Here is a 25945-nt window from a genome sequence, read left to right on the forward strand (position 1 = left end):
CATTTAAAATTTTCAAGTTGTGTTCACATTGTTGTTTGGCATTCAATTTCCAAAATATAACCTGTTTCCTTGCTTTGTATTACATTTCATTCTGTCTGCTGGAATAAGTGTTGGTCGAATACGAGTGACATCGGGTTATCACTCTACTCCTCTCCAGTCTCCGCAGCCACTGCCCCCATTCCGCTCTGTCTCCAAGCTGATGTCATATTCATTCTGTCCCTGACTCGTTAATCTATGGGCTTTAATGAACAACGTCATTGTAAAGTCCACGTTTGGGTTTAAACTGAACCAAAAAATGTAAAAAAAAAAAAAATTAAAGCACAAAACCTGCAATGAAGAACATTGAGTGTTGAAGATACAAAGTTGCTTTATGACAGCAGTGAGAGGAACATCCAGACAAATACACACTTCCTCTGCATGGTCAGGGCAACTGTGCCCAGCGACGATCTTTTGATTGTGGAGGAGTGAGCACCACAGTCACAACATTTTGATTGTTTTTTGGGTGGTGTTGGTGCAGGTGGTGACAACATTGTACATGGACAACTCAGCAGAACCATCTCGCCTGGAAAAAAGAAAACATCCATCATTCTCCCGAACCAAAGACTTTGTTAGGGCAAAGGGCGATGGGATGTTCGACCAACAGCCAACAATGTTAACATCCAATCCAGTCCAGTTATTATTGTGAACTGAAGGTGCTATATTGAAACGGGTTAACTGAAACTGCTTGTTCAGTGACTGTGATTGATGTCAGTATCCATGGATCCTGTGTCACAGGAGGCTTTCTCTCTCCTATTACTAAGGGGCTCCATTAAGTGTGTTATCCCATAATATAAGCGGGAGCATCAGCTACAGCACTAACAGGGATCAGCAGCTGCAGAGAGATGGGGCGGAGAGATCAGAATCTGAGAGCAATAGACTGGAACGTTACAACAATGGACAGGAGTTTATCCTCGGGTCTTTTCTATCTTACCTGGCGTTGGTCAACATTACCAGTTCGGATAGAAGCTGTACTGATGATTATTCAGGCTGGTTACTATCCTATTCTCGCTATTGTTGGTGTTCCTGGTAAGTGCCTCTGCCTCTGCCCATTTATTACTTCCATAAGGCAAATTCAACTCTATTGCTATTTCTGTCACCTATATTTGGTAAAGATGGAAACTATTACCTTCAGTTTTAATGAAAACCTCCCTTCACTATCCATGAATTTGAGACTTGTCTCTCAGAAACATCTGAGAACAGGACTGTTCACAACATTGAGAGCGTTTCTTGGTTTATGTGTCACGATTGTCTCAGTTACCAAACCTGTCCAATACCAGCTCCATAATATACCCACTCTCTACCTCTGCCTTTGTTCTGTTGCTGAATAAACTATGATCTATGCCTTGGCAAAATTCGTAATTTATGGTTCCAGCTCTCTTCTAGCCTCTCTTCCAGTTACAAATATTTTGATCACACCCTTTTTCTTTTCTCTAAAGTTACTTCATGACAGGGACATCATGTAAGAGTAGTTGAGTCGCTGGGCAGGTAATTCAGAGGCACAGGTTATTAGCTAAAGATACTCTTTCAATTCCGACCACAGCTGGTGGCAGAACTTAAATACTAATGATAAGAATTCTAACCAAAGCGAATTTCACTCATAGCAACCATAAAACCAGCAGCATTTTGTCTCAAAACCTGTCTCATTTCACTGATGTCCTCTGGTAAAGGCATCTAACTTTATTACCTGGTCTGGGTTAATTGTGAATTCAGACCCACAATAATGCATTTGGCTCCAAACTGCCTTATGGAATGGTCACAATCAAGGGCAATTAATGATGGTTAAAAAATTCTGCCCTTGCTAACGATGTCGACATCCAATGAAATAACAAAATTCACGGTTAAATCAAACAAAGAAATATGCTGCAGATCTGAAAACAAACGAAACAAAATACTGAGGAAACTGAGCAGGTTTGGCAAGCTCTGTCGAAATAAAAACAGAGTTAGCATTTCGAGTCCATTGACCGTACATCAGAACTGAAAGAAGCTGGCAAATATTGTAATTTATGCTGGTGACAGGGATGTTTGTTTTGAAGAGGAGAATGAATGAGTTGAATAAATGCAGAAAGACATAGCTAGAGAAAAAGAAGCAAACAAAGGGATTGTTGATGATCAGCTGGGATGGAAATAAAATGTGAGATTAATTACATTTTTTCTCCTTTTTCCATTTTCCTGAGTATCATGCCCATGTAGATATATATCCAAGTCCCTGTTTTAAATAAGGAATGCCCCCTCAGTCTGTCTCCCCTGAATGTGGTCATCTTCATTTATTCATAAATGGGATGTGGATGTGTCTGGCTGGGCCAGCATTTATTTCCCTTTCCTAGCGGTCCTTGAGAGGGTGTTTGTGAGCTGCTTTCTTGAACACTGCGTTCCACGTGCTGTGAATTGCCGATACGTAGGTATGTCCTGTTTAATTTCTTTGAGACTTTGTAGTGATTGATATAACTGAGTGGCTGGCTTTGTCATTTCAAAAGGTAGTTGAGAGTCAACCACATTGCTGGGTCTGGAGCCTGACCAGGTGAAAATGGCAGATTTCCTTCCCTAAAGAACATTAGGGAGCCAGGTGGGTTTTTGTGACGATTTACAATGGCTTCATAGTTTCATCATTCTAGATATTTTATTGAAGTCAAATTCCACCATGTGCCATGGCGGGATTTGAATCGGGGTGTGGATCATTACCTGGGTCCCTGGATTAATAGTTTAGAAATAATACCACTCGGCCATAGCTTCAGCAGCATCCCCAATGAACTCCACCAGCAACAGTGTTGTTGCTGTTATCGTGACTGTGGTGCAGAAAATTGTACAGTTACATTATCAACTGCTTCTATGAAGAGCGGACCCATTAATAGATCAGGTCACTGGGACTGTGCAAGGATGTAATGGTTTTTCAGCCAGGGAAGGAAACTGAGGAGAGGAAAGCATTTTCAACACTGCGTGAGTGTGCCATGTATGCACCAGGGGGAGGAAAGTGCTGACAATAGCCATCAAGTAATCATGTTTGATTTTAGAACTTTTCGTGCAGGAGACGGTGACAAATCCATCATGTGCCTTAGTGATATCCTCTGATATAATCACAAGGTGACAGAGGCCAGATCTGTCCAGCTGGGTGAATACGATGTTCTATCTCCGTGAAGGGAGGAACAGCAAATCTTGCAGAAATATGAGGGAACAGGATGACTGATGAAAATGAGCAACTGCTGGAAATCAGAATAAAGAGGAAGTACTCAAAACTCTCATTTTGTTGATGGTTGGCAAGTCGCTGCACCAGATGCGTGATGAATTTTATAGGGCAACGGAGATAAACCTGGAGAATTGAGCTTGCTGTATAGTTCTTTCGGAAGCTGGTACAGACACAATGGGTCTAAGGCCTCCTTCTGCACTGTAAATTTCATTTTTCGATGAGAAACCTCGCTGAATAATGAGGAAGGTCCAAGTTCTTCAGAGCTCCTACGACTCTGGAAAGGATCTTGCAGAATAGAAAGTAGCTATTGTGACTGAAAGTGTTTAAAACGGGATAGCGAGGAGTCATAAAGATATAGAAATGTCCACACAGAAACAAACCCTTCTGTCCAACTCATTCATGATGTCTAGATATCCTAAGTTAATCTCGTCCCATTCGCCAGCATTTGACTCATATCCCTATAAGCCCTTCTTATTCATCTACCCATCCAAATGCCTTTTAAATGCTGTTATGGTACCAGCCTCCATCACTTCCTCTGGCAAATTATTCCATAAATGCACCACCGTCTGCATTAAAAATTTGCCCCTTAAGTTATTTTTGAATCTTTTCCCCCTTGCCTTAAAACTATGCCCTCTAGTTTTGAACGCTCCTACCCTGGGAAAAAGACCTTGACAATTCACCCTGTCTATGCCCCTCATGATTTTATAACCTTCTATAAGGTCACATCTCAGCCTCTGATTCTCTTGGGAAAATAGCCACAACTTATTCGGCCTCTCCATATAGCTCAGGCCCTCCAGTCCCAGCAATATCCTAGTAAATCTGTTCTGAACGGTTTTAAGTTTAACAACATCCTTCTTGCAGCAGGCAGAAAGAATTGAATGCAGTATTCCAACCATGGCCTAACCAATGTCCTTTACAGCTACAATATGACCTCCCAACTCCTCAGTAAACGAAAGCATAGCAAACGTCTCCTTCACTATCCTGTCGACTTGCGACTCCACTCTCAGGGAACTATGAACCTGCACTCCAAGGTATCTTTGTTCGGCAACACCACCCAGGACCTTACCAAGTGCTGCCCTTATTTGCCCTACCAAAAGTAGCACGTCATGTTTATTTAAATTAAACTGCCACTCCTCGGCCCATCAGCCCATCTGATCACGGTCCCGTTTTACTCTGAGGTAACTTTCTTCATTGTTCACAACATCACCAATTTTAATGTCAAATGCAAACTTACCAACCATACCTATTGCATTAACATTGAAATAATTTATAGATTGACAAAATCAAACAGTGGAACCAGCACTGAGCCTTGTGGCACACCGCTGGCCACAGGTCTCCAGGCTGATAAGCAATCCTCCATCACCGTGATTTGTCTTCTACCTTTGAGCCAATTTTGTTTTCAAAGTGTTAATTCTCCCGGTATTCCATGTGATGTAACATTGCTAACCAGTCTACCATACGGAACCTTTTCGAACGCCTTAGGGAAGTCTATATAGAAAACATCCACCACTCTGCCTTCATCAATCCTTCTCGTCACTTCTTCAAAAAACTCAATGAAGTTAGTGAGACACGATTTCTCAAGCACAAAGTCATGTTGACTATCTCCAATCAGTCCTTCCCTTTATGAATTTAAGTAAATGTTGACCTTGAGAATCTCCTCCCAAAGGTTGTCCATCACTGATGTCATGCGTACCAGTCAAGAGTTACCTCGCTTTCACTGACCACCTTTCTTAAATAGTGGCACCACGTTAGCCAACTTCCAGTCTTCCAGCACCTCACTGGTGGCTATCGATGTTACAAATATCTCAGCAAGGGGCCATTCAATCACTTCCATTGGTTCCCACAAATGTCCAGGATATACCTGATCAGATCCCAGGGATTTATTCATCTTTTTTTGCATTATAAGAGGCCAGAACCCCCTTCTCTGTAACATGGACACTTTTCAAGGTTATCGCAATCAATTTCCCCAAGTTCCCTAGGGCTCATTCGCTTTTCAACAGAAAGCACTGATGCAAATTGCTCATTTCGGAACTGACTCATCTTTACACGTAGGTGACCTTGCTACTCTTTAAGGGTCCCTAGTCTTTCCTTATTTACTGTTTTTTCTTTAATATATTTGCAGAAATCCTTGGCTTCTCCTGAACCCTATTTACTAAAGCGATCCCATGTCCCCTTTTTACCCTCCTGATCTCCTTCTGAAGTATACTCCAACTGCCCTTATACTCCTCTCAGATTCACTCGATCCCTATTATCTATCCCTGACATATGTTTCCTTCTCTTTCTAGATCAGAACCTCAATTTCTCTAGTCATCCAGCATTCCCTACACCAATCATCCTTGCCTTTCACCCAAACAAAACATACATGTCTCTGGAGTCTCGTTATATAATTCTTGAAGATTTCCCATTACAAGCCGTCAGTTTACCTGCGAATATCCATCCCCAATCAACTTTTGAAAGTTCATGGCAAATACCGTTCCAATTGACCTCGCTGAAATGTAGAACTTTATCTTTTAGATCAGGTCTATCCTTTTCCATAACTGTTTTAAAATTAATAGAATCATGATTTTTGGTCCTAAATTGTTCCCCAACTGACAACTTAGTCACTTTCCCTGCCTTATTTCCCAAGAGTAGGTCTTGTGTTTTACCTTCTTCTGGAGGCAAATCCACACACTGAATATGTAAATGTTCTTGCGCACACACAAAAAGATTCCTTTCTATCCGATCCCTTAATACTAAGGCAGTCTCAGTCTATATTTGGAAAGTTAAAATCCTCCACCATGATCACCCTATTGTTCTTGCCGATGACTGAGATATACTTAAGAATTTGCTTTTCAATTTCCCACTGACAATTGGGAGTTCTATAGTACAATCCCAATAAGGTGACATCCCTTTCTTATTTCTCAGTTCCACCCGCATACCTTCAGTCGACATAGTCCGGGGAATATCCTTCCTACATACAACCAGAATGTTATCCCTTAACAAAAACACCAATTGCCCAAAACCCCTCCTCTCTTGGCCCCTTTTCTATCTGTCTGATAGCGTCTCTACTTTGGAATGTTAAACTGCCAGTCCTGTCCATCCCAGAGCCACATTTCTAATAGCTATGATAATCCAGTCCCCTGTCACCCTCTCTGTCCTGAGTTCATCTGCGATACTGTCAGGTCACTTACGTTGAAATAATTGCAGTTCAACTTATCAGTCCTACCTCATTCACTGTTTTCCTCCTGCCTGCCATGCCTATTTGACTTTTTTTTTAACCACTGCACCAGCCTCAGACTGCTCCCTTTTCTCACTGTGTCTCTGGGTCCCTCCACTCGATCCCCTCTCCCCACCACCATGCCAATTAAAATCCTCCCGGATGGCTCTAGTAATTCTCCCTGCCAGAATATTAGACCCCTTCCAATTTAGCTGCGATCTTCCCTCCTTATAAAGGTCACTTCTACACCAGAAGAGATTCCAAAGATCCAGAAATGTGTATCCTTCCCCCCTCCACCACCTCCTCAGCCCCGCGTATATCTGCTCTATCCTCGTATTCCCATCCTCACTCGCTTGTGACACCGGGAGTAATTCAGATATTACTATGCTCGCCGACCAACTTTCCTACATTCTTGCCTAATTTTCCATGTTCTTACCTAATATCCGATGTTCTGTCCTCATAATCTCGTCCATTTCTCGTCCTGTGCTGTTAGTTCCAATGTGCATTACAACCTCCTGTTGGTGTCTGTAACTGTTAAGAATATTCTATACCCTTCCAAGAATTCCTTGACCCTCACATCCTGTAGGCAACACACTATCCTGTTGTCTCGCATTCGGCTGCAGAAACGTCTGAGCGTGTCTCTGACGTGAGGGTTCCCAATCACAATCGATCACTTGGAACCTGATGTAACCCTCATTACAGTAGAGCCAGTCTTTCTACAAGAAACTTGGCTATGAGTGCTACGTTCCCCGAGAATCCACCACGCTTACATTGTCCAAAACAGCATACTTGTTTGAGATGGGGTTGACCACAGGAGACTCCTGCACTACCTGGCTACCCCTCCTACATTTGCTAGAAGTAACCTATCGACCTGACTGTATCTACTCTCTTTCTGCCTCCTGAAACAGCCATCCATCACATCCCCTACCTCCTGTAAATTCCTCATTGCCTCCAGCTGCTGCTCTAACCGATCCATGCGATCTGATAGGATTCATAACCAAGCGCTCTTCCAGCAGTCATATTTTTCAGGAGCATTGACATCCTCCCTAATCTCCCACATCTGAAGGGGAGACTACATCACTCTACGAAATGCCATCATTGCACCTTAACAATCTTCGACCAAGAAAATAGCACAGTCTTATTGCTCTAAAAAACACTACACTAGGCTAACTTGGTACCTATGTTATATATTTTTTAAAGTTTAATCAAGAGACAGATCTCAATAAAACAGAACAAGAAAAACACACTACTCACTATTGTAGATTTACAAACAGAGCATGGTTAGACAAAAATAACACTTAACACTTCGCTTGCTATGAGCTCCCTATACTCAGGTTTCCTCAAAGTCGGCTGTAAATTTCACTTTCTTTATTTTCCTTTGACACAGCTCCAATGTCCAGAGATACTTGAAACTAAACAGCACTGGCAATCAGCTGTGAGAGTTGACTGCCTGGTCAGTCAGCTGTGCGGGTTCACTGATCCTTTTGTCACCTCCCACGTGGTACCTGCTCTCTCAATTCTTCCCATTTTAAAGGTGCCTTTGTTTTGATCTTTTTGCTTCAAAGTTCCGAAACAATGCAACAGTTTATAAAACAATAATTACTGCCCCAAGAAATCGAGGAAACCAGTTTCATCAGTGAAAATATATCAAAAAAGAAGCAGCTGTTACAGCCACAATTTTCTACTGTCCACCTTCTTAGGTTACACAGAATCCTTCGTGGAACAAACAGAAAACTAAATAGTCAATAACTTGATGCCAGCTGGGAGGAAAGTATTTGACTTTTTTGTTAAAGAAAATGATAACTAGGTTGTTGGAGAATAATGATATGATTTTACAAAGTCAGCCTAGATTCAGGAAAGAGAAATCATTTTTGATAAACCTGCTGGGGTTTGTGGAGGATGTTGGTTATGACATCAACAAATGAGAACCAGTAGGAATGGTGCATTTGGATTTTCAGAGGACCTTTAACATGGTTGCACAGAGGTGAATGAAAAAAATTAGAATCCAATGGTAAGGGGGAAAAATACTACATGGGTTGAGAATTGGACACTGGAGAGAAGATAGAGAATAGGGTCCTGCTCTGGACCCCAGGTCATTATTCAAAGTGTATCACATGTATCAGTGCTTGGAGTACAGCCATTTACAAGGCAAAGAAATTGTTTGGACATGGGCAACAAATACCATCCTTCTCATTCTGTATATATTAGAAGGTGAGAGGTTGGGAAGTGCTATTATCGAAAATGACTTGGATGCCCTTGTTCATGAGTCACTAAGAGAATATATACAGGGTAACATGTAATCAGGACAGTATGTTGTCCTACATTACAAAATTATTCAAATATGTTTTTAAAGACACCTTCCTGCAGTTGTAGGATGTTGCTGAGGCAGTATTTCCAGCACTGTGTACAGATTTTCTCTCCTTTATAAGGAATGATGTCCTTGTCACAGAGACAGTGCAAAGGAGTTTCACCGGCCTGATTCCTGGAATGATGGTACTTGAGGAGAATGTGAAAAAAAAAAGTCAGTGTTTAATCTATAGTGCTGTGATAGAATAAGAGCTGATTGCATTGAAACTTCATTGTTATGGACTAATACTTATTATGTCCAAAACGACATTGATAGTGTGACAAATTCTATGTTTTTTTTTCCCATGAGACGTGTTTCCTTATAGTTTACGTACCTCTGTGGAGCACCCACGTTAGTTGAGAGAGAGCTCCAGGCTCTGAATGAACTCTCATCGTATGAATTCGCAGTTGGTGTGTGACTCTGCACTGTATGTCATAGTGTTCACAAATATGTCAGCAGCCATAATGCCTTATGTCTGAAAGAGTTAGCCATTCTCACCAGCTTCTGACCACCAGTGAGGACAGTGGAGACAGAAGGTGCCTCCGTGAGACTTGGCACAAACCATCCACTGTCCCTCCTCACTGTCAGCAAGCCACGTTAAAGTAACATATGTGTACCATTAGCAATGGAGCCAGGAGGAACAAGAAGGAGCAGTCTGTCTGTGCATTCTCTGATTCATTGGGTTATCATGTTAGAGCATCAATGACATCCTCCTATTTCTGTTTATGTGGCTTCAGGGTCTGAACAGCCTACTCCTGGTCCCGGGGAAGAGGCTCAAGGATCTGATTGGGTGACCCTGGTACCTGTTTAACAGCTCGAAGTGCAGACGAGATTCCTTGTCTTCCTGTGTAATAGGCAGGAGAGAGTGAATGGGCTGTGCCTCTTATTATCCAATAGTTTTGATCGGCTGAATGGTTTTCTCTTATTCCTGCGAAACCAGCTTGAGGTGCTGGATGAATTCCTCTTTTATTACTGTGGAAACGAGCAGTGTATAGCAATACTGTTACATGAACATTACCGACACTTCAACAGCATAAGCTTGAATGTTGTCCAGGTCTTGCTGCACATGTACACAGACTGCTTCAGGAAGTGAGGGGTGAAATACTGTCCTGACACATTGTGTGATCATCATGTAACATCCCTAAATCTGATTGTATGATGGGGGAAAGACTTTGATGAAGCAGCTGAAGATGTTTATGCCGAGGAAACTACACTCAGGATCTCCCGCAGAGATATCCCAGGACTGAGAGGATTGATTTCCACCAATCACAAACATGTTACTTTGTGCTACGGATGACTCCAACCAGTGGGGAGTTTAAAGCACATTCCCATTCAGTTCATTTTTTTTCGGGTATCGTGACACCATTCTCAGTCAAATACTGTGTCGCTATCAGTCCCAGTCGCTCTTACCTTGTGTTTGTAACTTTTGTTCATGTCAATAGGTCATAGCGGACATGTGGGGAGTGTTTCTATCTCACAGAGGGTATTGGCGTTTGGGGCTTCTCTGTTCCAGAGCGTCAGGGAGTTAGAACACTGAAATGTTTGGAGGTTGGGGGGAGGGCTTGTTGATGGATTTTGCCAGATCAGAGAGTTGAGGTCTACCAGCAATTGGGCATGAAGAAGGAAATATGGTCTAGAGCAGATCAGCCCTGATCTAATTGAAGGGAAAGGCAGGTTTGAGGGGCTGAATAACCGACTCATTTTTCTAATGTTCTCATATTTTGTTATTGAAAAGTTAGCGCCTATTATTTTCCTGGAAGTTCTGTTCAGGAATGTTGCAGTCAGGGAACCTAGAGGATTTTGTGAGAAATGTCTGGACGTGGTATGGTGGGGGCTGGTATGGGGATGCTGCTGAATTCACAATGAATCTGAATATACAACATAACCAACAAATGGAGACAGGGGCAACTTATGTAAAGAGAGATGAGGGGGCCTGTGTCAAACCAGCACCCACTCTATTTTTGCCAAGAATATTTTCCATCTCACAGCAAACCATAGGTGACAGTCTTCAGAGTCTGAATCGTCTCCTCTGTTTCGATTCACTGTACCAGGAGCAAGTGATGTGCAAATGCTCCTGTGCAGCAGATCTGGGGGCCAGAATGGAACACAGGGACACAGGACTGAGGAGCAGGAATGGGTTCCACATCCTTCATCTCCGAAGTGCAGTGCTTAGATGTATTCACTCGCTAACAGAGACCATCTCTCTTCTCCTAAACCCCACCAACCCACAGCTGAGCGGAATACATGACTTCTGTTTCCACAGACGATGATATTGAAAATCTTCCAGAAATACTACGTGACAGAGTGACTGCTGAAAATGAAATACTGTGGGAGATTAGAAGTAATAAAGAGGAATTACTCAAAAAAACTAATCGAAATGAAGTTTCGTACGTACTTGCACCTCGATCCCAGAGTATTCAGGAGGTGGCAATAGAGCTAGTGAAAGAGTTACAGAGTCATCCAGCGCTTCAGCCCAACCAGTCCATGTCAAACATAACCCCAAACTAACTTAGTCCCACCTGCCTGGGTTTGGCACATATCCCTCGAAATGTTTCCTATTCATGTACTTATCCAAAAGTCTTGTCAAGTTGTAATTATAAGGTAGAATTATTGTTTACCCTTCAAAATGCTTTCGATCCTGGAAATTCTGGTTTCTGCAGACTGGGAAGTAGCAGTTGTAAGCCTAAAGACAGGAGTGGAGGGGAAAACAAAAAAGAAACTAAATATTGAACAACTTGATGTGAATTATAAGGATAATATTGGAATCATTTATAAGGAATGTGAAAACTGGACAGTTCGGGAATCATGATATGACTTGGCAGAGTCAACTTATATTCAGGAAAGGAAATCATCTTTGATAAACCTGTGGAGTTTGGGTGAATTGAGGCATTCACAAATCTCAGATGTGCATCCAAATTATCCCCAGAAACTCCTGCCATTGCTGTTTCACCGTCTTCCCTGCTAAACTTCCTTTCCAATTAACTCTTGCCAGTTCCTCCCTCATGTCTTCGTCGTTACATTACTTGATGAAAATCGTGTCACATACAAAAGTGAGCAAAAGTTTTAAACTGAAAGGGGGAGGTTTGAGAAATGAGACATGGAGAACGATTTGAGGATTTATTAACTAGATATATGCAATCTATATTTGATAGAGAGAGAGAGAGAAAGACAGAGAATGTGGATGAGGAGATGTAAAAATAGAGAAAGCTTGATTATAGACAGTATTAGGTGTACACCTGTATTTATTTCAGCAATTCCTGTGTGTTGTGATCCTTAATACAGCATATGTAAGACTGAGTAATATGTTTATGATAGTTGAAGCATCCACAAATGAGAACCAATGGGAGTGGTGTATTTGAATTTACAGAATACTTTTGACATGGATGCGCACTGGTCAATGAACAGGTTTGAGCCCAGTGTTAAGGGAGAATAAACTACATGAATTGAGAACTGTTTAGTTGTGACCATGTAGAGAGTAGTGCCTTTTTCCAGACTGAAGGCCATTACTCATGGGGTATCACAGGTATCATTTGGATCATAGCAATTTGCAAGGCATTCAAACGATTTGGATGTGGCCAACAACAGCATACATCTCATTTGTATTGATTAAATGGTGCAATGTTGGGAAGCGTTGTTGTCCAAAAGGACTTGCATGTCCTTGATCATGAGTCAGCAAAAATAGTCCATACAGGGGTATCAGTAATGAGGGCAGTAAATGGTATGTTGTCCTTCATTATAAGATGATTGAAGTACATAAGTGAAACAATCTTCCTGCAATTGTAGAGCCTTCTTGGGAGAGCATTTGGGGCACTGTGCACACATTTAATCTCCTTTGTTAGGAATAATCTCCTTGCCATGGACACAGTACAAATGTGTATCACCATTCTAATCTCCGAGATGATGGTACCATGAGGAGAGAGTGAAGAAACTGAGTGTTTAATCTGTAGCACTGTTAGAGAATACAAGATGATTGCATTAAAACTTGAGAGTTGGCAGCGATCACTTATGTCCAAAAAAGGCATTGATAGGGTGAGAAATTCCAGACGTTACTCAGGATAAGGTATTCCTAATAGTTTATGTACCTCTGCTGAGCCCCACGTCGATTGAGATAGAGGTACAGGCTCTGAATGAACTCTCTCCACACGAATGTGTGACCCTGCACTGAAGGTCATGTTGTTCACAATCCCCGCAGCAGCCCCAATACCTTCATAGAACAGAGAACTGTACAGCACAGTACAGGCCCTTCGGCCCACAATGTTGTGCCAAACTTTTACCCTAAACCTAAGGTCTATCTAACCTCCACCCCTACCTTATACTATCATCCATATGCCTATCTAATAGCCACTTAAATGCCCCTAATGAGGCCGACTCCACTGCCCTCTCTGGCAATGCATTCCACGCCCCTACCACTCTCTGAGTAAAGAACCTACCTCTGACATCTCCCCTACATCTACCTCCACTCACTTTAAAACTATATCCCCTCGTAATAGTTACCTCCACCCTGGGAAAACTTACTTCTGAAACTAGCCATTCCCACCAGCTTCTGATCTCCATAGGGGATACAATCCATCGTCTCGGAGATGGAAGATGCCTCCTTTAGACTTTCCACGAAACATTTTCCTTCCCTCCTCACTGTTAGGAAACCATGTTAAAGTACCACGTGTGTTCGACAAGCAATAGAGGCACGAGGAACAATGTGGAGCAGTCTGTCTGTGCAGCCTCTGCTCCAATTGTTTGCCATGTCGGAGCATCAATTACCTCAGTCTGTCCCCATACAAATGCCTCAGGGGGCTGAATGCCCTCATCCTGTTCCTGTGTAAGTGATTCAAGGGGATGAATGGCTTCTTCCTCATCCAGTTGGACAGGGCCAAGGGCCTCATTGGGTTATCCCTGGTTGCTGTTTAACAGTTTGATGTGCTAACTAGTGTGACAATGGCGTAACTTTAAGAGGTTGTTTAGTCATGGTTTCTTTTAAGAGAGAGATTGAACGAGAAGTGAAAGCTGTCTAGTTAAGACCACTTGAGGAAATAGCTTGGGAGGCCTCGAGTTTTTTTTAATGCCGCCTGAATGAGTATGACCAGCTCTCACAGGTTAGGATTTCTGGGTTTTGGGTTTTCATTGACATCAGAAGCCATTGGGTTCTCAAGAAAGTTAGACATTCCAATGAATATCTCCTGGCTGCTACTCTCTCTGAACTTCCGCTAGATTTTTTTTCCCTCCTGGATTGGAGAACTGCATGCAAGAATCTTTGTCTGAATTTTCCTTTTTGCCGAGGGGTGTGTTTATGGGATGTTAATATGAAGGAACAGGTAATTAGTAATAGTTACTGTAACTATTTTTTTGTTACACTTTCCAATGAAGGTAACTTATTCTAAATTCCTCTTTGGTTGTATTTTGACTACAGTGTTTGAATAAATTTTGTTTAATTAAAATCAAGCAGATTGATCAGTCACATTGCATCTGGAACGTAACACTTCACACGTGACTTTAAAATAAGAAATTGTTAGGGTGTAGGCTAACTTCCTAAAATATTTTTGCTGGGTTCTGGTCTGGTCCATAAAACTAGACTCCTCTTCTTCCTGTGTAATAGGCTGGAGGGACCGAATGGGCTATCCATATTCTTGCCCAAGATTTCGATGGGCCGAATGGCTTCCTCATATTCATGTGAAGCGAGTTTGAGTTACTGAATAAGCTCCTCTTTGTACCGTGGAAAGGTGCAGTGTCTCGCAGTACTGTTACATGAATGTTAGAAAGACTTTAAGAACACAAGCTTGGATGTTGCCCAGGTCTTGCTGCGCATGGACACAGACTGCTTCAGTACCTGAGGGGTGACAAATTGTTCTGAACATTGTGTAATCTTCAGCGACCATCCCCACTTCTGTTCTTATTCTGGGGAAATACATTGACGAAGCAGCGGAAGATGTCTGTGCTGAGGAAGCTACTGTGAGGATCTCCTGAAGAGGCATCCCAGGACTGACAGGATTGACATCCACCCACCACAAAATCTTTCTGTGTGCCGTGAATGACTCCAACTAGTGGGGAGTTTACAACTGATTCCCATTAAGTTCAAATTTGTTCAGGCTCATTGATACCATCCTCAGTTAAATACTGCCTTCTTATAACAGTCAATCCCCCTTACCTGAGCCCTTGTGTTCACCTCTTTTGTACATATCAGGAGGTTATGATGTGGGAGCAGGCAATGTTTTCTTCAAGCAGAGGTTAGTGAATGTCAGGAATTCTTTATTCCAGAAAGTTAGGGGAGTTAGAACACTGAAAGTATTTAAAGAGGAGGTAGATGGATTTTGGCCTGTCACAGAGTTGAGGGCCATGAAGATTTTGATATTAAAGATGATTTGAGATCTAGATCAGCTCAGCCATGATCGTATTGATGGTCAAAGCAGGCTTTAGCGGGTGGTGTGTGTGTGTGTGTGTGTGTGTGTGTGTGTGTGTGTGTTTGGTGAGGGAGGGGCGGGTGGGAAACGACCTGCTCCTGTTTCTACTCTTCTCATATTCTGTTATTGGAAAGTTAATGGTTGTTATTTCCCTAGAGGTCTGCTGTTGAATGTTGCAATCAGGGAGAACAGAAGATTTTACGAGCCATCTCCAGGTGAGGTATGACAGCCGTACTCACATTTAATCAGGGTCTGCAGCATGACCAACAAATGAAGCACAATTTGCAGAGAGGTGATTCTCTGTAAACAAAGACGAGGTTCCTCTTTCATACCCAGCTTTTCCAATGACATTTTCCAAATCATCCCGAACCATTTGCGACATTCTTGAGGAGCTGAATAGTCTCCTCTGTTTCTGTGCACCAGGTAATAGCAGTAAGAGACCTCCAACTGCTCCTCTCTAGCAGGTTTGAGGGACCGAATGGAGCGTATGGACATAGGACTGAGGAGCACGAGTGGGTCATTAGACACTTTGAGCCTTCTCCAGCAGGCTGTACGATCGTGGCTGATCTGGTTGTGGTCTCAGCCCCACTTTCCTGTCTGGATCCTATTATATGTGACTCAATTGTCTTCCAAATAGGTCACTAACTCTGCTTTGAATAAATATAAACATGGATGCAACATAGATCTGTGGGGTTGAAAATTTCCACTCCAAAGGCCCTTTCATAATTTCTCCTCATCTCTCTTACAGAAACAAAAAAGGTCATACTGCACAGCAACAAACCATTTAGTTGAACTTGTGCACACCGGGCAGATATCCTAATCTGATCTAGTCCCATTTTCCAACATCTGGCCCACATCCCTCGCAACCCTTCCTATTTCATGTACCCATCCAGATACGTTTTAAATATGCAATTGTACCATCTTCACCACTTCTTCTGACAGCACTTTCCATCCACTCATCAGACTCTGCATGAAAAGGTTGCCCTAAGATCCTTTCCAAATCTTTCCCCTCTCACCTTAAACCTGTGCCATTTATTTTTGGACTCCCCTATCCTGGGAAACAGACCTTGGCTCTTCAGACTATCCATGCCCCTCATGATTTTTTAAACGTCTAAAATGTCACCCCACAGCCTCCGACACTCCAGGGGAAAAAGCCTCAACTTATTCAGCCTCTCCTTGTCGCTCAAGCACTCCAGTCCCGGAACATCATTGTGAATATTTTCTGCACCCTCTCAAGTTTAACAACATCCTTCCTTTAGCAGAGCCAACCAAATTGTATACAGTATTCTTTAAGTGGCCTCATCAACATCCTGTCCAGGCGCAATGTATCATCCCAACTACCATACTCAATGCTCTGAATAATTAAGGCAAGCATGCCAAACGTGTTCTTCTCTATCCTGCCTGCCTGTGAGTCCACTTTCAAGAATTATGCTCTTTTTTCGGCAAAACTCCCCAGGACCCTACCATTAAGTATATAAGTCTGGCCCTGCTTTACCTTCCCAAATGTTATTTTGATTCTGTCCTTATTCTGCTCACACAAGTTGCTGGCAATGGGATTAATTCCTGCAACCCTTAAATTTGGCTGAATTTATTTTGCTTCAGACAACGGGAGATTCCAATGAATCCTCGTCAGAAATCCTCCACAAGTGGTAAAGACGAGTGTTCAGCTCACATACATTGCTGTGATGAAGAACAAGGAAGGAAAGAAGGTGCAATAGGCCGTTGCTTTTCAGGCTGGTTACATTTTTTTCCCTCTCTGAGCTGAATCACACAATAATGTTATCCGACACCAAGACTGGACCATGTCAGATCTCCTTAAACATTGTCCGAACTGTATGTTTCCATCACATTCTCTGATCCATGTAGGTGCATCATTGCTGCTGTGGTACACAGAGCCATTTCCTTAGCAACAAATGGCCCCACTTGAGAGAAAGATATGTTCATATGTGCCTGGATAATTGAAAAAAGTATATGTTTAATGTCCTCACAATATCTGTGTCAAAATTAATGCATCTTATTCTTAAAGAAATGCAGAAATTTCTGCAAAAGTTCAGCAGGTCTAGCAGCATCTATCAACTAAAATCAGAGTTAATGTTTCAGGTTCAGTGATCCTTCCTCAGAACCAATCGTATTTTTTTAAAAATTACTTCCCCAGTTTTATTCTCTCATACAAGAGGAAATATCCATCAGTTATTCACCAGCGACATTCTCCTCAAGTTCTTATTTGGTCAATAAGTACATCTCTCATTCTCAGGCCGAAACTGTTAATCCTCCATCACATAATGTTTTCATCCCAGGACTGAGTAAAGAGAAACATCTTTGAAAAGTTTCTAAGGCAGTTGTGTTTTTTTTATTTTAGGGCATCATAACTACACACAGTGTATCAGATGTGGTCTCAGCAATTCCCTGTGCAGAGGCATCCTTAAGATCATAGCTGACACTCTTTGCAAGAAACAACATCATTACATTTCCTTTCCAAATCACTTGCTGCATCTTCAGACTAGCTTTATGTGATTCATGTACCAGGACACACAAATCTCTCCGAGCACTGAGCTCTGCATTTTCTCTCCAGTCATATAATTAACTGTTGCTTTATCCTTTCTGCAAAACAAAAACTTCCAATAACCCACATTGTACTCTTTTATTTTCTTTCCAGAAGGTTTGCTCATTAACATCCCATTGTCTATACCCCATTGTAGATGCTCAGTCTCTATTTGACATCTTATTGGATGACTATCCTGGTATACCAGAAAATTGAACTCCAAACCAATCAGCCCTTCATCCAAATCGTTAATATAGATTGTAAATTGTTGATGACTTCACACTGATACCTGAGGTGTTCCACTAAGTACAGTTTTCCAATCTGAAAATAAATAGCTATTTCTATTCTGTATTTCCTTTTAGCGAACCAGGGATCTCCTGTTCTTGTGCAGGAGCCTAGAAAGCTTGCATGGCCTCCTCCTGTGGTGTGTAGCTGGTTGTCGAGGTGTTTCTGAGCTCAGCAGTACACTGCTAGGGCCATTTGTTGTCAGATCATCAGGTAGAGGTTGTACTGATCCTTTAGAGTTTAACAGACGATCACAAAATATAGACTCACACTTGAGTAGAACGCTGCACGGTCAAAAACTGTCTTTCAGATACAGCAATAAATCTCGTCTACCCTCTCAACTTGGTGCTCAATTTTCCCCGGACACGTATTGAGCAGGAGGAGAGATTTCCTTTTAGCCTAGTTAACATTTGTCCCTTTATCAACACCACCTGTACAGGTAATCTTTATGATTAATTTCATTTTTTGGCTGTGGGTGCTGTGTGGAAAAATTGCTGCAGTCGCTACACAATAAAATAGACAATTGTCATTGAGGAGTGACTTTATTGAGTTGTATAAAATCATGGTAAATCAGCATAAAGAGTCAAGGTCTTTTCCACGGGGTGAGGGTGTCCAATACCAGAGGGCTTAGTTTTAAGGTGAGAGGGGAAAAATTTAAAAGCGACCTAAGGGCAACCGTTTCATGCAAAGGGTTGTGCGTGGATAGTGTCTTCCTTTATTTTTGCAACAGCTTGGAGGGGCAGAGTGAGACAGCAATACATAGGATACGAACTGCAGTTGGCCATTCGGACCCTCGAGCCTGTTGCTCAGTTCAGAAAGTTCATGGCTGATCTGTTTGTGGCTGAAAACCCCTTTCCTGTTTATTCCTAATAAATATTGACTCTCCTGTCCATTAAAGGTCAGTTGAGTTCATCTTTGAATATCTTTAATAACCGAGTCTTCACTGTTCCCCAGGGATGAGAATACTACAGATAGCACAATATTAAATACAAAGAAATCTCCTTATCTCAATCTTAATTGGGACACCCCTTAAAGTGTGTTAATCTCACAGCAGGTCACCTCCTCTTTAAACAGCTCAACAAATAGGAGCAGATTTGACTACTCAGCCCCTCAAACCTATCTCACATTCCCATTGAATTTGTTCAGTGAAGGATTTATCAAACTCAGCCTTCACTGCTCTCTTGGGAAAATATCCCTGATACTTTAAGACCATTAAGCATAAGAAACTGGAGCAGTCTGCTCTGCTGTTCGATCATGCCTGACATGTTTCTCAGCACAATTCTGCTGCCTTCTCAATGTAACCCTTGATCCCCTTATTAATCAAAGCTTATCTATCTCTGTCTCAAAGACACAACTGTGTCTGTGTCCCGATATGCCTGTGTGCGTGTTTCTGTGTATTTCTGTTTAATGGCAAGCGACAGGGTGGTCGTGGAGGGTTGTTTCTCAGACTGGAAGCTTATGACCAGCTGTGATCCACAGAGATCGGTGCTGGATCTAAATTTGTTTGTCATTTACGAAAATGATTTAAGTGTGAATTATAGAATGCACAATCAGCAAGTTTGCGGATGACACCAAGATTGGTTGAATAGTGGGCAAGGAAGAAGGTTATCTAAGATTGCAAAGAGATGTGAATCAATTGGATGAATGAATCATAAAGATGTACAGCACGGAAACAAACCCTGCATTCCAACTTCTCCATGCCGACCAGATATCCTAAATTAATCTAGTCCCGTTTGCCAGCATTTGGCCCACACCCCTCTAAACCCTTCTAAATCAAATATCAATCCAAATGCCTTTTAAATGTTGTTTTACTGGCACCAAAACTTCCTCTGACACTTTGTTCCATATACTCATCATCTTCTTGTGAAAAGATTGTCTCTAAGGTCCTTTTTATAACATTCCTCTCTCACCTTAAACCCATGTCTTCTTATTTTGGAATCCCATATCCTGGAAAATGACCTTGACTATTCACTCTTTCCATGCCCTTCATGATTTTACAAATATCTATAAGGTGCAAATTTTACTCGAATCAACACTCTTCCTTCTCGATCAAGTCACAACTCTGAAATGATTTTAATCAACTTTTTCAGACATATTATGAAGCACACCTCTGGGATTTGAATCTTGACCTTTGGTCCCAGAGGTAGGGACACGACCACCGCTCGGCAATAGCCCCTGAATCTGCAACATTATTCTCCTTTATGTCTGCTCATTAACCTGTTCTGACATGCTGTGACACATCTCTGCAACACGCATGACTTGATTCCAGAACTTCTGTTCCAGAGCTGCGGACATTTCCATAGGTTCAGGGATTGGAATCAAATCCAGAGCTCTGCCTCAGAGGCATGGGCGTTACCCACTGCACAAGACCTAAGTCATGCCAAGATTTTGGGTCACATTTTAATTGCCAGCTTTCAGCTAAGTTTAGATTTCTTAAATTCTGATTAATTTTACTGAATTACACAGAGAACTTTTGTTAATTGTTCAACAAATGCAAGGTATTTGCCTCAACTAGAGGATGTTGAGTGCATGTGCTCTGCCATCGAGATAAATTATTAACATCTTTAATTGTTTGGCTATGATTTCCAGTTTAATGACTATCATCTGTAGACTGCAATGATAGGGAAAGAAATCCTGCAGACACATTGTGCGCTATGAAGGATCTCGAATAAATATTATTACTGAAGACCAGAGACAACGAAAGAGCATAATTTCCTGTCCCAAAAGATTGCATTGCAGATCACTATTTCTCGCCTTCTTCCTGAAACCATTAAATCTCACAAGGCAACAAATTATATTCCAGCGTCTCCTCACCACTGGCTGGTCTGCAATCCAACCCCCTCCTCCTCCTGCCCGCACAAGGCAAACCATGCTCAAGATCTTTGGGAAAATCAAGGCCAGAGTTTGTAGGCCTTCTGGAGGGAGGAGGGTCAATCAAAACATGAAGTGATAGTGTGGTGGTTGGGAATATCACTCACTGGGCTGTGGTATGGCAGATGGTGTTTAATTTGGATAAATGCAAGGTGTTGCATTTTGGTCAAAGAAACAAGGGCAGGACTTATACAATTAAAGTCGGACTCTTGGTATGTTCATAGAACAGAGACACATATAGACAAGGTGGTTAAGAAGGCCCTCAGTATGCTGCCCTCATTGCTCAGACCTTTGAGTTTATGAGTCCAGACGTCATGTTGAGATTGCACAGGACGTTGGTGAAGCCTCTTCTGGAGTACTGTCACCAGTTCTGGTCGCACTGGTATAGGAAGGATGATATTAAGCAGGAGAGGCTTCAAAAGACATTTCCGAAGATGTTGCTTGGAAAGATTAGTTTGAGTTATCAGGAGAGGCTGGATAGGCTGGGACTTTTTCACTGGAACGTTGGAGATTAAGGGGTGACTTTATAGAAGTTTATAAAATCATGAGGGGTCAGCTAAGTTGAATGACAGATGTATTTCCCTAGGGTGAAGGATTTCAAGACTAGGAGAGTATTTCAAGTTCAGAGGAGTAAAGATTTTAAAAAGACATGAGGGGTAATTATTTTCCACAGAATCGTTTGTGTGTGGAATGAAATTCCAGAGGAAATGATGGGAGTGGATGCAGTTACAACTTTTAAAAGACATTTAGGGAAGTACATGAATAAGAATTCAGTTTGGGTGGTGATGTGATCTCCTGCCCTCCCAGTCCCTCTCTGAATAAATTCCTGATGGTTCTCATCCTCCGCCACTGTCTGTGCAGTGGCGTTTGGAGACCAGCAGAGGGTGGTATTGCATCATTTCAAACACCACGGAGACACACGGATGCACACTCAAATACACCAATACTTACACAGATAAGGGGAGCCTATCAGGATTTCACTTGCTCTGTGCTTTGTCAATATTTTATTCCCTCCCTCTGGTGTGTGTTAGAATTTCTGTTGTTCCGTTGACAGCGTTTCATTATTTGACTCACTCTGTAAGAGTATATCAGTATTTTCTCACTGTAGTGAGTGTGACAGTATTTCAGTTGTTCCATGGGGACTGTGACTCTATGACAATTTCAATGCTGTATTATTGAAGTTGTCAGGACACGTGGGGAGACCAGTAACTGTCATAGATTAGTTTCAGTATCTGTGCTGTCTGAAGGAGGAGGTGTAGGAGGGAGACTCCGTGCTCCCTTCCTGGGAGCTGGTGGAGACGATGTGTTGAGAGCCCACCCTCCTGCCCACCGAGATCATGGGGAATCCATTTGTACCGGCTCGATATGAAAGGGAGATGGCATCAGGGCCACAGCTTCTGAGCTGTACCAGGTGGAAGTGGAACTGACAGTGAGTTTAAAGTGAGAATTACCCTTCACTGAACATTGCTCCTTACTCGTTTGGTGGGACGGGGATGTTTCAGAATCTCCACACGGGTCATATACCGGTTCTGTCTGGCTCGTACCAGGCTCCTCTCCGCCTGGTACGGGCAGGGGTGGACGGAACTGATGTCGGGCACTCCAACGCCTGGCTCGGCCCTTTCTGTCCTATTCCAGGCTGTTTCTCCTGGAATAAGAGAAAGGGAGGGAGACAGTGAGGGTTAAAGTGATTGGACCTGCTGTTAGTGATGGTGTAGGCGGGGCGGAAATGGTGAGGTGGCTGGAGTGAGCCAGTCAACAGTGTGGAATCCATGCAGTGTTTTCAGTGTAGGGGAGTAGCGGAGGCGCAAGAGAAAGGGAGACAGAGAGAGAGAAAGAGGGAGCAGATAGAATACAGTGACACTTATCCTGACAGAGCCGGGAAGGTTACTGATGCCTGTTCTGTATTTCTGGACATTTCTTCAGACCCCAGATACTGCATTGAGCTGGGTGGTGAGCTCAGACCATGCGAGATGGGTCTGGTAGTGTGGACTCCTCTGGAAAGAGAATGGTCCTTCTCTGTACGAGTCCATCTATTAGGACTTCCGTGCCCCTTTCAACAAATTTTGGTGCAATTGTCCCTTATCTGCCAGGCTCGGGGTAAACCGTGCAGGGCTGCTCCGGGACTGAGAAAGGTCAACTGTGCGCCCATTGGCCTTTTAAAGATGGCACCTGCGCCAAGGATCAAGGATTACCCGGGACATCCAGGCGAAGGGAACTATTACCAGCCATGATGGGTGGGAGAATCAGGCTGGCATTGAATGAGAGGAATGGCATGTGCTGGGGTAGGTAGATAATGAGGAGAGTTTAATAAGATAGCACCAGAAAACTAGCTCGGCCTCCTGCAGACTATCCTTCTGTCACACACAATTAAGATGTCACTGAGACAAATTATTGTTGTATTCAGCCCAAAGAGTCAAAGACTATGCTCACCACACTCTCACTCACAAATGCAGAACAAATATTCATTCAAAACTCTCCATCATCTGAACTCAGCAATATCCTATTCACGCATCATTCCTGTAAAAACTGACCCATGTTGCAAGATGCTATCAAAATGTCTACATGTCAGCATTCTAAAACTTGTGACCGCATCCTTACATGACAACGTCTTTCAATCTCCCCCTCCCTGTCGAGATATCCCAAACCCATCCCATTTGTCCTTATTTAAACTGATGCCCCATCATCTCTCTCTGGCAGTGATTTTCACACCCATGGCAACCTTTGTCATGGCACACTGGAGATATGGAGCTGTAAATGGATGGGAGCCACACATCCTGTCACTTCCAGCATGGGCTGCAAGTTTCCCCAGACTCGGCAGCGATTTAACACAGCGTTACCGAGCACTGCACTGTGGTGGTCTGTACAGATCTACACGCTGGGAGGGTAACTGCTCCGGGTATACAGATCAGTGGTGTTCACTTCACAGCCCCCCGTGCTGGAGAGATACCTGGTCCGGGTTTATAGATCAATGCACTCTTGTGGTCTGCACAGCTCCCCGTGCTGGACTGATACCGAGTTGATTGGTGAGGCCTGCACAGCGTCCCACTCTGGACAGATTGCCGGGTTGTATTGAGCAGGACACGAGCCTGGTCTGCACAGTGCTCCATGCTGAACAGATATTTCATCAGGGTTTGTGGTGTCTGGGCTGGTTCTGTGAGGTGGATTGAGAATGTGAGATAACTGACCACTTCAGCTGATCTGGCAATGCCTTTAATTTGTGTTTTCCAGTTGAGTTGAGTTTGAGGAGAGATTTCCACGGCGAGGCTGAGTGGGTCTCACCAAAACTGATGGACAGAAGGGCCTTTGTGATGTGGATCTTTATGACTGCATCACATTCTGTAACCGACATTCCCCGGAATATTCTGTAACCGACATTCCCCAGAACATTCTGTAACTGATATTATTTGTGAACGGCTGGATTTCAGTTAATTGAACAAAAGATAAGATCCCGAGGAAACAGATCCCATTCCAGGGAGAAGGACACAGTGTTTCAAAATCCCCTCAACCAGTTAAAGGGGTGGATACATTTTTCCTGTGTTCATGTTTCCTCACAACCGAAAATTGACCACAATTTAGACGAAAAGACAGAAATTTCCAAACTCTGTTTGTCTTCAAGGAACTGGGAGAGAATCCTTCAGGACGGCAACATCTTCACCCTCCTTATTAGGAACTATAAAGAAGTGACCTGTGTCTGTTCTCGAGTGATCGAGTGTTTGAGAAAGTTCTCGAAACCATCTGTTCTTATGGATGTGCGTTTCTTTCTTTCTGGAGGGAGAGTTTCTTGTATTTTATGTTCCGTTTTTTGTTAAAAAAATTGAGACATTACTATTTGTTATTTCAGCTTCATTTTTTTTTCAATAATCAGTGATACATTTGAAAATGTCACTGGGTCCTCAATCAAACTGGTAACTTTGCCTCCAGGCTGACATATATTTTATTTGTTTTCCTTCCTCACAGTTAACGTAGTGACGATCTACGTCCTGCTTTATAAAGATTGTGGATTATCTCCATGTGTCAGACGTTACCTGGGGGCCATGGCAGTGGCGGATCTACTGGTCATTATTCTCGACCTGATATTGAGACACATTCCCATTGTTTATCCAGAACAGTTTTATTTCCTGTGGTCCAACCCCGTGTGTAATATCCATGCCGTCCTGCTTTATGCAGCCACTGACTGTTCTGTCTGGTTCACCGTCACTTTCACCTTTGATCGATTTGTGGCCATTTGTTGCCAGAAGCTGAAAGGTAAATATTGCAATGAGAAAACGGCGGCTGTGGTTCTGGGAACAGTGACTGTGCTGAGCTGTTTAAAGAACATTTTCTGGTATTTTATGCTCACAGGTCGCTATTGGCTGGGGAACATCCCCTGGTTTTGTGAAGGAACAGGCGATGTTTTATTCTCTCGTGTCTGGACCACAATCGAGTCCCTCCACCACATTCTAAACCCGACTCTCCCATTTCTCCTGATTCTGCTGCTCAATGTTTCCACCGTCAGACACATTTTAGTGACCAGCAGAGCCCGCAGGAGAGTACGGGCTCACACCAATGGAGACGGTCAGTGTGACACAGAAATGCAAAATCGAAAAAAATCCATCATTTTACTGTTTGTGATCTCGGCCAATTTCATCCTGTTATGGTCAACGTTAATGGTGTATTCTATATGGTTCCGGATGTGGTTGATTGGGTATTATTCTGTGTATCTACATCTCTTTGTGCGGGAATTGGGCTTCATGCTGCAGCTCCTCAGTTGCTGCACAAACACCGCGATTTATGCTGTGACCCAGACTAAGTTCAGGCAGCAGCTGAAGAATTTGCTGAAATATCCCTTTCCCCAAATTCATCAATCAATCAAATTCACTCATTAATCAATGCATCCAGGATTTTCTCATTTCAGTTCAATGTTTCAGCAATGAAGCATCCTGTCGCTATGGTAACAGACTGAGGGTAGTGCTGGTTTATCCAACCTTATCCCACAGGGGGTTACAGGGAAACATGGCAATGTTTCTCTCAACTCACAGGCCAAAGAGAAAAGGCACCATTCCACTGACTGCATCCACAAGTTCAGTATGTAATTAGCGTTCATTAAAAAGTC

The 25945-nt window shown here is 42.7% G+C and overlaps 1 protein-coding gene across 1 annotated transcript; it reads left to right on the forward strand.

The window, feature by feature from the left end:
* The first annotated feature begins 881 nt into the window (after nt 1-881).
* LOC125483809 (probable G-protein coupled receptor 139) lies at nt 882-25718 on the forward strand. The gene is made up of 2 exons (XM_048600504.1): nt 882-1065; nt 24811-25718. The coding sequence occupies exons 1-2, from the start codon at nt 882-884 to the stop codon at nt 25716-25718; spliced, it is 1092 nt and encodes a 363-aa protein (XP_048456461.1).
* The last annotated feature ends 227 nt before the right edge of the window (nt 25719-25945 follow it).

This window comes from Rhincodon typus, chromosome 8, assembly GCF_021869965.1.
Source record: "Rhincodon typus isolate 14 chromosome 8, sRhiTyp1.1, whole genome shotgun sequence".
NCBI classification, from domain to species: Eukaryota; Metazoa; Chordata; class Chondrichthyes; order Orectolobiformes; family Rhincodontidae; genus Rhincodon; species Rhincodon typus.